Below are 13,734 nucleotides of genomic sequence, written 5' to 3'. Positions count from 1 at the left end.
AAAACAAAAAAGTTCTTCAATAACTATATAAGTCTTTTTAGTTTAATAGAGATTTTATTATTGGGTATATCGTATCGACAAATAAGATGATAATTTAAATTTATTAAATTAATATGATTTAATATGTTCAAACAAGCCCGATTAGGATTTAATTTAACTAATATTGTTTAATACGGATGCGCGTACGACTACTGGTAAAAGAGAAAGGAAAAAGAGAAAATCGGAAAATCACAAAACCCAAAACCCTTTTCTTCATTCTTCTCCTTCGCCAGTCGGCCACCAAAAAATTTCCTCCTTTCTACCACTCCAATGGCGATTCTAGTAAGCTCCAAAGCGGAGCTAAAGCGGAGAGAGAAGGAGAAAAAGAAGGCAAAATCAGCAGGGTTTGAGTCATTAGGGTTAAGTTCCAATGTATTCCGAGGAATCAAACGGAAAGGTTACAGAGTTCCGACGCCTATTCAGCGCAAAACAATGCCGCTCATACTCTCCGGTATCGACGTTGTCGCTATGGCCCGTACTGGTTCTGGTAAAACGGCGGCGTTTCTCCTTCCTATGCTTGAGAAATTGAAGCAACATGTGCCTCAAGCTGGTGTTAGAGCCCTTATTTTATCTCCTACTAGAGATTTGGCACTTCAAACACTTAAATTTACAAAAGAGCTTGGTCGATTCACAGGTGTTTTGCTTTTTCTCTCGTCTTGGGTTTTTCGATTGAGTTAATAGCACTTTTGGTCCCTTTTAATCCCTGCAAATATCTGACTAAGCACATTTAACCTTCAGTTACTCAAAATGTGCACTTTTGATTCTTTTGTTTGTGAATATTCACAAATTTACCTGAATTATTAACCATTCCACCACTTTATTACTCATGTGTTATATTAGAATTGAACTGTTAATTCATAATTTAGAATAACTTAGTTTAAAAAATAGTCCAAATATAATATATTTCCTACATAAAGGGAACAAAAACACAGTTTGAATTAATTGAAGGTTAAATGTGATGAGTTATATATCACAACGACCAAAATAAGAATTTACTTGTTTTATGAGTTTAAGCTCTGCCAGTGTAATTTTTTTACACAATTAGGTCACGTATTAGATAATTTCAGGTACATCTGTTAATGAGTATTAATTGGTAATATGATAACAATGGTAGCTGGTTTTCTATTGCAGGTTATAATGTACTGATAGTTTAAAGGTTCTTTTACATTGTCAATGTATATGGCTTAGATCACTGTTTTACTTAGTCAACTTCTTTCATGGTAATTTACAGGTTGGATTATCACGTGTGAATTCGTTTAAGTTATAATACTCCTTCCTTTTCAATTTATGGGAACCTACTTGACTGGGCACGGAGTTTAAGAAAAAAAAGGGGACACTTTTGAGACTTGGGATCTTAAACATGCCATAACATTTGTGTTGTTATAAGGCTTTTGAAATTTGTTGTTTTAAACATACCATAACATTTGTTAATATGGGAAGTTTAGTTACATTATTTCCAAATTTAGAAAGAGGCCGCTCTTTTGGAACAGACGAAAAAGGAAGTACAATAATTGAGGAAGTAATTACTTCTTTAAATAATTAATATCATTTTCAAATTCCAATCTAAATGGGCTCTGAATTTGTGAAATTTTAGTTCAAGAGTTAAGTTTGTGAATAGAACGATATGGGAAGGTGAAATTCTAGAAATTTCAACATTTCTTCCCTTTTTCAATTTATGACATTGGGAAAAGGGAGAAGAATATTCTACGTGTTTGGGTAGATGCAGGGCAAAAATTGTGATAAAACAATTTAAGAGAAGAGGGTATCGAACCTTCTGTTTGTAAAAAATGTGGTTAGGATTTGATTGAGTATTAGATAGAATTGAAGAACAATTACATGCGTATTATATGACCAAACCTGTTTTCACCTCTTCTATGGAGGTGGTTATCTGATTAGTAGTTTAATTTGACACCAGTTATAAGGTAGATAAGCATAAGCAATTAATCATTATTGATTTGGTTTTTTTCCTTTTTTTGGGTTTGGGGGGGGGGGGGGGTTGGTTTCTGGAGCTAAATTATGGCCTTCTCTCAAATTACCGTATGCTGACCTAACAATTTTGGTCATATTGATTCAATTGAAGTAAGGCTACTCTACAAGACCTTTTAGGACTGATTGTTTTATATCTCTTTTCCCCCTAGTGCTAGGAGTTTTTAGGAGATCTTACCTGTAGCCTCAACTGGTTAAAAGTTGCACTTTTCTCCTTGATGCAGATATTCGTGTTAGTTTATTGGTTGGTGGTGATAGTATGGAAAGCCAATTTGAAGAATTGGCACAAAGTCCTGATATTATAATTGCAACTCCTGGTCGGCTAATGCACCATTTATCTGAGGTTGATGATATGTCACTGCGCACTGTGGAGTATGTGGTTTTTGACGAGGCTGATTGTTTATTTAGCATGGGATTTGCTGAGCAATTGCATAGTATTCTCACCCATCTAGGTGAGAATCGCCAGACTCTGCTTTTCAGTGCAACTTTACCGAGTGCCCTTGCTGAATTTGCCAAGGCTGGGCTGCGAGATCCTCAGCTTGTGCGTCTTGATTTGGACACTAAGATAAGTCCAGACTTGAAGCTTGCGTTTTTCACTGTGAGACATGAGGAAAAGCATGCTGCACTTCTGTATCTGATTCGTGAACAAATAAGTTCTGATCAGCAGACTTTAGTTTTTGTTTCCACCAAGTATCATGTTGAGTTCCTTAACATACTTTTAAGAGAAGAGGGTATTGAACCTTCTGTTTGTTATGGTGATATGGATCACGATGCTCGCAAAATTCATGTTTCTAGATTTAGAGCAAGAAAGACAATGGTGCTCATTGTGACCGATGTGGCTGCTAGAGGAATTGATATTCCACTGCTTGATAATGTTATCAACTTTGATTTTCCTCCAAAACCTAAACTTTTTGTGCATCGAGTTGGGCGTGCTGCAAGGGCGGGTCGTATTGGCACTGCTTATTCTCTTCTCACATCTGAAGACATGCCTTATTTGTTAGATCTTCATCTCTTTCTGTCTAAACCAATCAGGGCTGCGCCAACCGAGGAAGAGGTTTTACAAGATATGGATGGAGTCCGGTCCAAAATAGATCAAGCGGTTGCCAATGGAGGAACTGTCTATGGACGTTTTCCTCAAACTGTTCTAGATCTCCTCTCTGATAGAGTTCGGGAAATCATTGATTCATCAACTGAACTAGAAACTCTGCAAAGGCCCTGTATGAAAGCATTTGGCTTGTATTCAAAGACAAAACCAAAGCCTTCAAAAGAGTCCGTTAGAAGAGTAAAAGACCTACCACGTGAAGGGTTGCATCCACTGTTCAAAAATGACCTCGGTGGTACTGAATTATCAGCAATGGCTTTTTCTGAACGCTTGAAGGCCTTCAGGTTACTCTACGAGTCCTTCCATAATTTTGTTTTTTATCGTCATGGTGGAAATTATATTATTTCTGTTCTTTAACATTATATATATAATTTTTTTTGTAGACCTAAGCAAACAATCCTGGAAGCTGAAGGTGAAGCTGCCAAGTCAAAAAACCATGTAAACTTTTCATCTTTATGTCTTCTATTTCGTCAACTAGAACATGGAAAAATTCAAAATCCTGTTATTTTATATGGTTTCTTTTGAATTCAACTTGTGTTACTTTATTTTTCTACAGCTCGTATCGTCTTTCACTTCATATAAGGTGATGGCTATGGGGTGCTGTAACTGATGATATATAATATTTGTTTGTTTAATCATTAGGAAACTATATACTTTTACATTTTTAGCTTTTGCTTTCAAGATACTCGAAAGAGGAGGGAAAACGGCGATTCTGCGGATAACTTGTTATTCAGCATCAGGTCTCTCTTTTCCTTCTTCCTTGATCCCCCATGGTTTCCCCCTCCACCTTCTCCCTTCATGGGGACAACTTGCGATTCAGCACCAGGTCCTTTACCACCTCCACCTCCCAGATGCAATATACCTTTTTTTGGGGTGAAGTAGGAGGTTGAAGCAATGTTACCTACATTTATTGCTTCTGTTTGTGGAACGGGAGTTTGCAATTCTACTGAACCTGAAGTTCAATTCTACGGATAGATTTACTTAGATCATATGCCTGTTACTTTAAGCAACCTTAACTAAAAAATAATACTATGTTTTAAAATTAAGAGAATCTGAAAGACTTACAATAATGGAACTACTAAGAAAAGATTATTTGAATCATATCTATTCTTGAATTGGATTTAGACAAAAAGGCTCTTGCAAATTGTTAAAAGGGAAGGATACTAATTTGGATAGCTAATTGTAGTGTTCCAAGTTGCTATTGTCTATGGATAGCGGAATGGAATGTGTGAATTTGCTGGGGATTAGTGAGTCATCTGTGCTGTACTGAGCAAGAGTTCTGTTGGGGACAATTCATAGCTAGGTCTCCCTTAGACATTTGAACATATCAGCAACCTGATCTAGCCACTGATTTTCCTCTTTTATGTTCTTCATCCCTACAACAGAACTTCTTAAAAGATTGTGTGCTCTTGTTACTTTGAGGTGCATTATGTAGAAATGAGTTAAAAGCTCAATTTTGGGGCATATTCAGTCCCGACAGTGATATATTCTGGTTAAGTGTATATTTATCATCATGCCTTTTAAGCTTAAGAGATGCTGACATTTTGGGTCAACTTGCACGTGTTTTTCCCCATCCCCCTGTATGTCGCGGAGGTGATTCTAAACAAATAATTTGGACAATCCATGCAGAGTCAATGGGTCGATGTGATGAAGAGGAAAAGAGCTATTCATGAGGAGGTCATCAATAAAGTTCGTCAACAGCGCTCCAGTGTTCCTGCACCAGAGGTGAAGCTCTTTTATATGTATCATCTTTTGTTTAGATGTTCTAGGAGTGTGCCCTCTAGTTGCTTTCAAAATGCAAATAGGAAATCTGAAAAGGACAGAATATTATGTGTATATGTCATGTGATATGTTCAGATGCTGGTTATTTTTGAAATTATTGATTTTAGCACCTAGATACTCCCTTGAAATTCCTTCCTTATGGAGTAAGGTGCTGGAACGTAGAGATAGGCAATAGACGTGTCATTTCCAGTTAAACCTCAACCTGGTGAAGAACACTTGGGTACTACTTGTCAAATAGTTGGTGTATAAAAAGGTTTTTAATATCTGTAGTCTCTTATTCTTTTCCTCATGGGTGTATGGCTTCATTTTATGCTACTTTTCTTTGGTATGAAGTTCGAAATGAGCTGGAGATGTGGGAGTCCTTGCTGGTCTTTTTGTCCATTAAATTTGACAAGATACCTTTCAGGCGAGTAAAACCATCCTGGAGGGTACTATGGTTTTTCTTTTTTATTGAATAAATTTTTGGTTTTCAAATAAGATCTTTGATAAGAACTGAATATGCGGATGTGTTAGACATGGACCAAATGGTTGGGAAAATTGCATGCTGACTGAAAGTCAACATGAGTAAGAGGTAAATACTGATGTTTAGGCTACAAAATTGATGACATGTTGAAAAGTATCCTCAATAGAAGACTTGTGCCATATGACAGTGATTTTTTGCTTGACCTGAACTAGCATGTTTAGATTTGGGAGACGAGACATGTCGCAGCTCCCACTTGTTAGTTGTTGGAATTTTCCCTTCAGCTATTTGTTGTGGCAAGGTCCCCTTCTAGCTACTTGATATGATGTTGTCATAAGAATCCTTCTTTCAGAATATGATTTGGTCTTATGATTTGCAATTGTTGATTAAATGACTTCATTTTGATTTTTTTTACCTGTTTAACTCCAGGAAGATGGCTTTGATCCCACACCTTCAGAACGGAAGGAGAAACAAGGTTTGTCCTCATTCACTCTTCATTTTGTGGTTCTTTCCAGGTTTACCTCTTTCAGGAATATGTAGCGCGTGTTTGGAAACCACCGTCTAATTACGAGGCTGCGTAGTAATTACACGATGTAGTAATTACAAGGGCGTGCTTCTTTGTCATAATATAAGTACAGTGTAATTCCAAGTATCATGTTTGATTGTACAAGTGTAGTTACATAGTTAAATATTTTTAGTTTTCATATAAAAATTATCAAAATCTAAATAAAACTTATTTCAAATATACAAGTAAATAAACTCTTAATATGTTTGTTTAAAATAAAAAAATAAGAATAGAAATATAAACTTTAATATGTGACAAATATTTGTGTATAGAAATATTAAATATTATTGTTTACTATGTATTATGAATAAATATATTTCTTTGAAAATATATTACCAACTGCGAATTTAAAACTTTTACCAACTCATATAAATAATATGAAATTCATGATTTGTTGCGTTTTATTAAATAACAAAAAGATAGAAAAAATGTTGTGTTCCCCATAAAATATTCTCATAACAAAAATTTGTATGAAATTCTAATCTATTTGCTCTAACAAGCATTCTATATCTGTTTGAAGAAAAAAAAAGAAATGGAAGAGAAAGGGTGATGAAGGAATACTTCCTCCGTCTCAATTTATGTGAGGGTGTTTGACTAGGCATAGAGGTTAAGAAGGTAAAGCTTTGAAACTTGTGATATAAAAAAGCCATAGACATTTTTGTGGCTTTAAATCATCTCATTAAACTTGTGCTTGCCTGAGCCGAGGGTCTCTTGGAAATGACCTCTCTATTTGTACATGGTAGGGGTATGGTCTGCGTATACACTATCCTCCCCAGATCCCACATGTGGAGATATACTGGGTATGTTATTGGAAATATGGAGTTAAGTTGTTTTTAAGTGTAGAAATGTATCATTATTTTTGGGACAGACTAAAAAGGAAAGGATATCACATAAATTGGAATAGAGAGAGTAATATACTGAAAATTAAAATAAAAGAGGATTTGAGTTGTCACCTTGCAATTCTGACCTCCCACTTGAGAATCGTAGAGTGCAGTTGCTTCCCCTCAGTTACATTCAATTCCTTGTTGACCAAGCAATTATTTCGCGAGACAAACACTCCAAAACTGCGTTATTACACCAAAATCCATTTCCAAGGTAGCTTTCCAAACAAGCCCGCAGTACTTGTTAAATCATATGTTCAGATATACTGATACAAGATGTAGTATCATATTGGAATGGGAAGTTGGGTAGACTTGAGCCCTGTTGTAGTTTGATTTTGAACATGTGACATCCGTTCATCAAATGGAGTGTACTTAAAAAGATAATGAGCATCATTTAAATGAAGAAAGATAAAACTATTTATGTGCTTAGTGTATCACCTCCTTGATATTTTCATATTCTGGATTCTGATAATAAGATCTTGAGTGTTATCCAAAGTACAACGTTTGGTTGTCGACTTCTTTTGAGAGTTGAGACTTCAAAAGAATATTTATGTTGAGGTCCTTGGCAAGCACTTGAGACACTTGTAAATGTGTAGCTGCCTCCTTAGATTTAATGGGTGCTGTCAACAATAGTAGTTCTTTCTTTTGTGCGTTATGCTTGTTATAACTATGACATATAAGACTTTCTCATTGGACCACTTGTACCATTTTGTAATTATGAAGGTTTACTTTAAAATTTGTCTGCAGTGTTTCTGAGACATGAATCTCGGGGTTAATGTCTAGGTTTTTCTGTTGCTGCTTTTGTTCGTGAGAGGATATGAAAAATACAATTTCTAACTGTCGGTGGATCTTTTTCTTTTTTGGTGGATAAGAAAAGAGAGTTCATTTTATTCAAGTGGCACCAAGAAGGTGCAAATATGTACGCATCAAAAACTTACACCCCTCCTTTAACATCTAGGAAGCCGAGGAAATCAAGTACTCCCTCCATCCCAATTTATGTGCAGGTGTTTGACTGAGCACAAAGTTTAAGAAGGGAAGAAAGACTTTTGAATCGTGGTCTAGAACAAGTCATAGACATTTGTGTGGCTTTAAATCATCTAATTGAGGGTAAAATAAGAAGTTTAAAGTTCAAACATTTTCTAAATAAGGAAGTATGACATTCTTTTTGGGACAGACGGTAAAGGAAAGTATGCCACATAAATTGGGTCAACGGAGTATGAGTTGACCACATATGCATTTGTTGAGACATAATATAATTAAATATTTAAAAGTATGCTCTTTCTAATAGCTTAAGCCTTTAAATGAGATGGCCACGCACTTCAACTTGGTAGCACAACAGACATAGGTACTGAGATCAAATCTCACTGACACCCAAAGCAAAAAAAAAAAAGAGAGAGAGGAAGAAAACATTCCACATGTTTGGCCCATGAAAAAAAGAATCGGGCCCACACATGAGAGGGCGTGTTGAGACATAATGTGTTTTAAATAGTTAAAAGTGTGCCATCTCTTACAGCTTAAGCTTTTAGATGAGAGAGTCACACACTTCAACATCATCTGTTATTTTGCACCAAAAAGGCCAAATGATACAGAGTTTGTAGATAGGACTTGCTTGTCCTCAAAATATCTTCTGTTTCTCTCCAGCTGGATTACCTAAAAGATGCAGGCTGGAATTAAATTTGTTTCTTTGTGCAAGTAATCTAAAAGTTACCTGGAACCCCTTATCAGTAGAAGAAAAAAAGCACTTGGAACCAAAGAGTAGTCGGGGAGCGCAAAACATGCGTAATAGAGAAGAAAAGAAGAGGGTTGGTGTATTTTTTATGAAGAAGAAGAAGGTTGGTGTATTATATGTTTTTTTTAAATACTGTTGGAGTCTTGAAATTACTCTTCTCTACCTTTGCAACAAGTAAGAAATAACAAAGCAAGATCGTGGCTGAGAGCACTTTCAGTTTGAACTGTACTGTTTTGAGCAATACATAAATGACAAAAAGAGCTTTACGGATTGTTTTATATTGTTTCAGGGATATGCAGGCACATTGTATGCTGTGGTTTATATTTTGCTTATCCCCTCCCTTCTGCATAGTACTTAGGATCTTTTTCTTCAAGTATCAGGCAGTATGTCTGAGAAATAAGAGAAAGGAGAGATAGATTGATGACTTGACAATTTGGTGCATACAAGATTTACTTGTAATTATAGGTGTCAGACACGAGCAAATGATTTTTCTTCTGTATGGGACAATGTCTAGATGTTCAGATCTTCAGATATTTTTCTTTTGGCAATCTGACATTAACACTGAACATTCTAATATGTTCCACTTAAATGCAAGGTCCCACTAACTTGAGTTTGTTATTTTGAGAACATAGAAAAGTAAATAGTAGGGTAGTTGTTGGAAGAAATTGTCAAAGAAGCTTTGATTACTGGAATTGCAATGGAGAATTAGATCATTGGACCTCGCCAAAAAAGATATGGTGGTTGGAATCTGAAGAACCCTGATTGCTAGAGAAATGGCTGGAAGGCACTGCCACAATATGGTCGCTAGGAAGAGGTGCAATGCCACTAGGATGATAACTGGAAAGGGGGCACATAGTTGTTGTGGCCTGGTGCTGCCAGAACGGTCATCGGAGAACAAAATAATAAACTAATGACCAGATGGAAGTAGGTCAAACAAGTGCAAAGATTGTCTTTGAGTAGGCAAAAGCTACTTGTTTTTAATGGTAAAAAACAGGTATCTAAATCTATACCAGGATCTTAATGCTTGGATGCCATTTGAGAAAATTAGAGGGAGGAGTTATAGATACAATGATAACTTGATATTTCAATGAATACAGGGCACACCTATTATGGTGTGACAGTACACATGATATTTGCCTGATGTGAGATAGTATATAACTTAGGAACTTAATTCTAGTTCTAACATTGATACTTAACATTCCAATAATATAGATGATTGTCACTTTTAAGTTGGATAAACTAAACATGTATTGATTTGGCAGTATCTGTTAGATATGCAATCAATTGGAAATCGATATGGACACTGCTGTTTTTAGTTTTCCTCTGTGAGGATTAAAGAATAAGAGACATGTCACATAGATTGGTGCTAGAACACGACACTCTCAGTTAAGATTGTGAGGTCTAAAGTCAAGGGAGGGATAGCCTAGTAGAAAGGGCCTTACATGAGTATGGACGTTCAAGTCACCAGGAGAGCAAGTAGAAAAAAGCATTGTTGGTCTACTGCATCAAAAGGAAAATAAAAGGAACAACGGACTGTTAGGCCTAGATGAGGAAAAACAGTGTTGGTTGCTTATTTGTTTCTTTTGCAGGTATGATATTCATTTTAATTTGATCTTCTGTTGATTTGTTCTTTTGGACTTGGACAGTTTCTGGTTCTAAAAGGAAAGCGAAGAGCTTTAAAGACGAGGAGAACTTCATAAGTTCAGTACCAACAAATCAGGTAAATAATTAGCTCTGAACTAGGAGATTCAGTAATCCTAAGCTCTTCTTCTTCTGCAGATTTTTGCATCCTGCTAGAGTTGTACGCTTTTCATGTTGTTCTTTTATCTGGATTTATGGAATGACTAATCTAACTTGTCCTCCACTGCTGGCAGCATTTTGAGGCTGGACTTTCCGTGAGAGGAAACCGAGGTTTTGAATCAAATAGGCAAGCATCACTATTCTTTGACCTATTATACATATTAGCATGGAAGATGGATATTAAATGTTACACATCTTGAAGTAGTTTCTTCTGCTTTCTCATCTGTTTTGTGGATGAACCTTTCGTCTTTGCTTCTGTATGTGACGTCGAGTGAAATGGGAAATATTCTAATACTGCGGTTTTTTAGCTTCAAACTGCTAATGCGGCAAATTCTGTATTGTGAAAAATTGAAGATTCATCCTAAATTAACTAGGTTTAGATTGGTGGTCAACCTACTGCAGCCTCCTCCTCCATCTGGACTTGGAACCCACAACGCTGACATTAATTTACATTATATTATCATGGTATTTTGCATACATTAGGTTGGATGCTGCTGTTCTGGATTTGGTAGCTGATGACAAAAATGGGCTGCATAAACAAAAGACTACATATCATTGGGATAAGGTACTTATAGCTAATGAATAAAGCTGCCTTTTTCATGTAGTGAGTAAATTTTCTCTAGAATGCTGATTGCATGTTCTGAACACAGAGGAGTAAGAAATACATCAAGCTTAACAATGGAGATCGTGTTACAGCTAGTGGGAAGGTATTTTTTTGTCCTTGCATGTTATTTTTTGTGGACCAGCAAACTTGATGAATAAATTATCTAATTTTTTATGAAGTGTGGCAGCAGAGTTGAAATGAGCCTACTTCTTTTCATGTTGCGAGCACTGAGAAGATGTGACTCCCTTCCCTTGATAACTTTGTATATGGTTGGTTAAAAGATATTTGCCTCGTAAAGAATACATCTACCATTGCTAAGGAAATGAAATTAAACAATGTAGCTTGTTATTTGCGAATCACCAAAAAAAAAAAAATGCAATGTAACTTGTTATTTTGAGCTTAATGCAAATTTCCCTCCTTTACTCCTTATATTATTCTGGACACTTACCTAACTGAAATATAATAACTGCATTAAATTTTCATCATAATCTAAGTAGCTCAAAGAACTATGGAGTCAAGTGGGTCTTTGCCTTATGCATCTCTCTTTGGCTTTTTCTTTCTCTTGGACATGTCAGAGATTAAGATTGTATTTTTTTATAACCGAGAAATTCCAGAGAGCCAATGTTGCACGGTTCGAAACTTGGTGGATAATGGGCTCGCCTCTCTAGCCTTCTCAACTTAAATGCTAGGCTTTTGTGGTTCGAACCAGTGACATGCACCTAACCCACACATTGCGCTCTTACCACTAGACCAAAGCCCTGGGAACGATTTAGATGTATCTTTTCTAATGCTAGATCTTTTTATGTAGTATTTAGAGAACATAACCAATAGAATAACTTGAAAGATTGAGACTGTTTTGGTTATTTCCCAGATAGAATAACTTGAAAGATATTCAAAAGAATTTTTACCCAGCACAACTGGTGGAAGGTAGGGGTATACGGTGGAATAATCGAGATACGCGCAAGCTGGCCTGGACACCACGGTTATAAAAAGAAAGATTAACTTGAAAGATATAGACTGTTTTGGTTGTTTCCTGCCGGGTTCATCTTTGAACTGTGTGTGATATTTTTTGTTGCATCCTGACTTCTGTTGAAGGTGGGGAAATGATTTTAAATCATGCTTTCTCAAAATAGTAAGGATGTCAAATTTATTTTTTGCCACTTTTCAGAAATTCATTGAGATCCTTGATGTAAACTAGACTGTCCTTAGATTCTATCCATTAAAACATGGAATACGTCCATTCCCCTATATAACCTTAATCCCTTTCTGAACCAAACAACATTGACTATGATAAGGACGTAAACATAGTGATTTTATAAAAGCAACATAGAGGGAATAATTGGTCGCTATCATAGTTTCTTTCCCGTAGATGTGCTCCTATTTGACTTGACCTTTTTATTGCATTATAACATTGAGTTTTACTTGACTTTTACTGGGACTTTCTTAAGGTTATCAGGTCTCCAGACTTTCCAAAGCTTTTTACGTCTTTTTGTTGACGTGTGCAGATAAAGACAGAGGGTGGTTCTAAGATGAAGACCCACAAGACTGGGATATACAAGAAGTGGAAAGACCAATCACACAAGAGAGTATCTGTTAACGGAACTAATGATGGTGGCTCTGCTGCAGCATCAACTAGTTTAGCTGGTAATTATTTTGGAAAACCTCTATCCTAAGAGAATTTTAACAGTAGTAATGTTTAGTGGTGAATTCTACATATTTCTTGGTACATTGCCCTCTCAGTTGCGTTCATAGTATATTTCTCCATATTCTGCTTCTTATCAATGAGTCTAACCTTGATTGGATTTGTGGGTGGTGATGTTTTTTTTTATTATGGTTAATTTCCTCCTTGGGAACATGCTATTATCTGCTCCATGTTGTTTCGTTGGTGATGAAAGTGCAAATTTATTTTGTTTGAAATATCCTGCGAGTATATGTTTGTTTCAATCAAATGAAGGCTTGTGTTTTGATATAGTGTTCTGCCTGCTTACGTTCAATGAAATGAAATCATGGTTGATGGTTGTGACCCTGTTCTGTTTGAACAGGTGGTCCTAGAGGACAAGGTGGTAGCCGAATGTTCAGAGGTGGGAGAAACAATAGGTCAATACCTAATGCTCATGTGCGATCAGAAATTAAAGATGTCGAACAAGTTCGGAAGGAAAGAGAGAAGAAGGCGCAGAGAGCATCTTATTTGAAGACTAGGAAGGGGAAGAAGTTCAATAAAGGTGGTAAAAAGGGACACGGAAACAGAAATGGAAAGGGGAAGGGAAAGGGAAGACAAGGTTGATTCCATGCTTATCGACTCATTTGCTCCTGGTAATCTCCTTTTGCAAGCTTACACATGCAAATCCAGAAGAACACTTGGGATGTTCTTTCGCGCAAGTTAACTCGTCTATTCTTATGCGAGGACAAGTTTTGCTCCTTATAATCAGTGGAAATAAGGTGAAGTTTTTACTGTATGGTTGTGCAGCTTCGTATGCATCAGAGGCGAATTTTATAGTAGTCAGATGGGAGCATAGACTGCCTGTAGACATACTGTGAAATTTCTGGCTTCTTTGACAAGAAGTTTGAAGCTTTATATAGAGGTCAAATAGCAGATTTCTAGAAGTACTTTTGCTGGAAAAGTTGTATGTGAGAGTATTTCCTACATAGTTATCAAGGCAACCAAGATTAGTGAAGTGTTTACCCATCAGCTTAATTACAACATTGTTCTGGTTATGGACCAATTATATGTATTTTGTGAAACTTACACAAGCATAGTAAACTTTGCAACATGTGGCCCCCCCCCC

The 13,734-nt window shown here is 36.3% G+C and overlaps 1 protein-coding gene across 1 annotated transcript; it reads left to right on the top strand.

Annotated features, from left to right (window-relative positions):
* Nucleotides 217-13,717, top strand: LOC109230920 (putative DEAD-box ATP-dependent RNA helicase 29). The gene is made up of 11 exons (XM_019396406.1): nt 217-673; nt 2,250-3,411; nt 3,511-3,565; nt 4,757-4,852; nt 5,799-5,844; nt 10,191-10,264; nt 10,419-10,471; nt 10,828-10,909; nt 10,995-11,051; nt 12,454-12,592; nt 12,991-13,717. Exons 1-11 carry the CDS (start codon nt 310-312, stop codon nt 13,230-13,232), a joined length of 2,370 nt encoding a protein of 789 aa, XP_019251951.1. The 5' UTR covers nt 217-309; the 3' UTR covers nt 13,233-13,717.

The sequence above is a fragment of the Nicotiana attenuata genome, chromosome 8, assembly GCF_001879085.1.
Source record: "Nicotiana attenuata strain UT chromosome 8, NIATTr2, whole genome shotgun sequence".
Lineage (NCBI taxonomy): Eukaryota > Viridiplantae > Streptophyta > Magnoliopsida > Solanales > Solanaceae > Nicotiana > Nicotiana attenuata.
The sequence above is the reverse complement of the archived record's forward strand: the minus strand, read 5'-3'. Positions and strand labels throughout refer to the sequence as shown.

What these genes read in the sequence shown, in the direction of transcription:
- LOC109230920 (XM_019396406.1), top strand. Translation starts at nt 310, where the DNA reads ATGGCGATTCTAGTAAGCTCCAAAGCGGAGCTAAAGCGGAGAGAGAAG. An exon ending in CTGCCAAGTCAAAAAACCAT is followed by an intron (nt 3,566 to 4,756) that starts GTAAACTTTTCA and finishes CAATCCATGCAG; the next exon opens with AGTCAATGGGTCGATGTGAT. An exon ending in GTGTTACAGCTAGTGGGAAG is followed by an intron (nt 11,052 to 12,453) that starts GTATTTTTTTGT and finishes TGACGTGTGCAG; the next exon opens with ATAAAGACAGAGGGTGGTTC.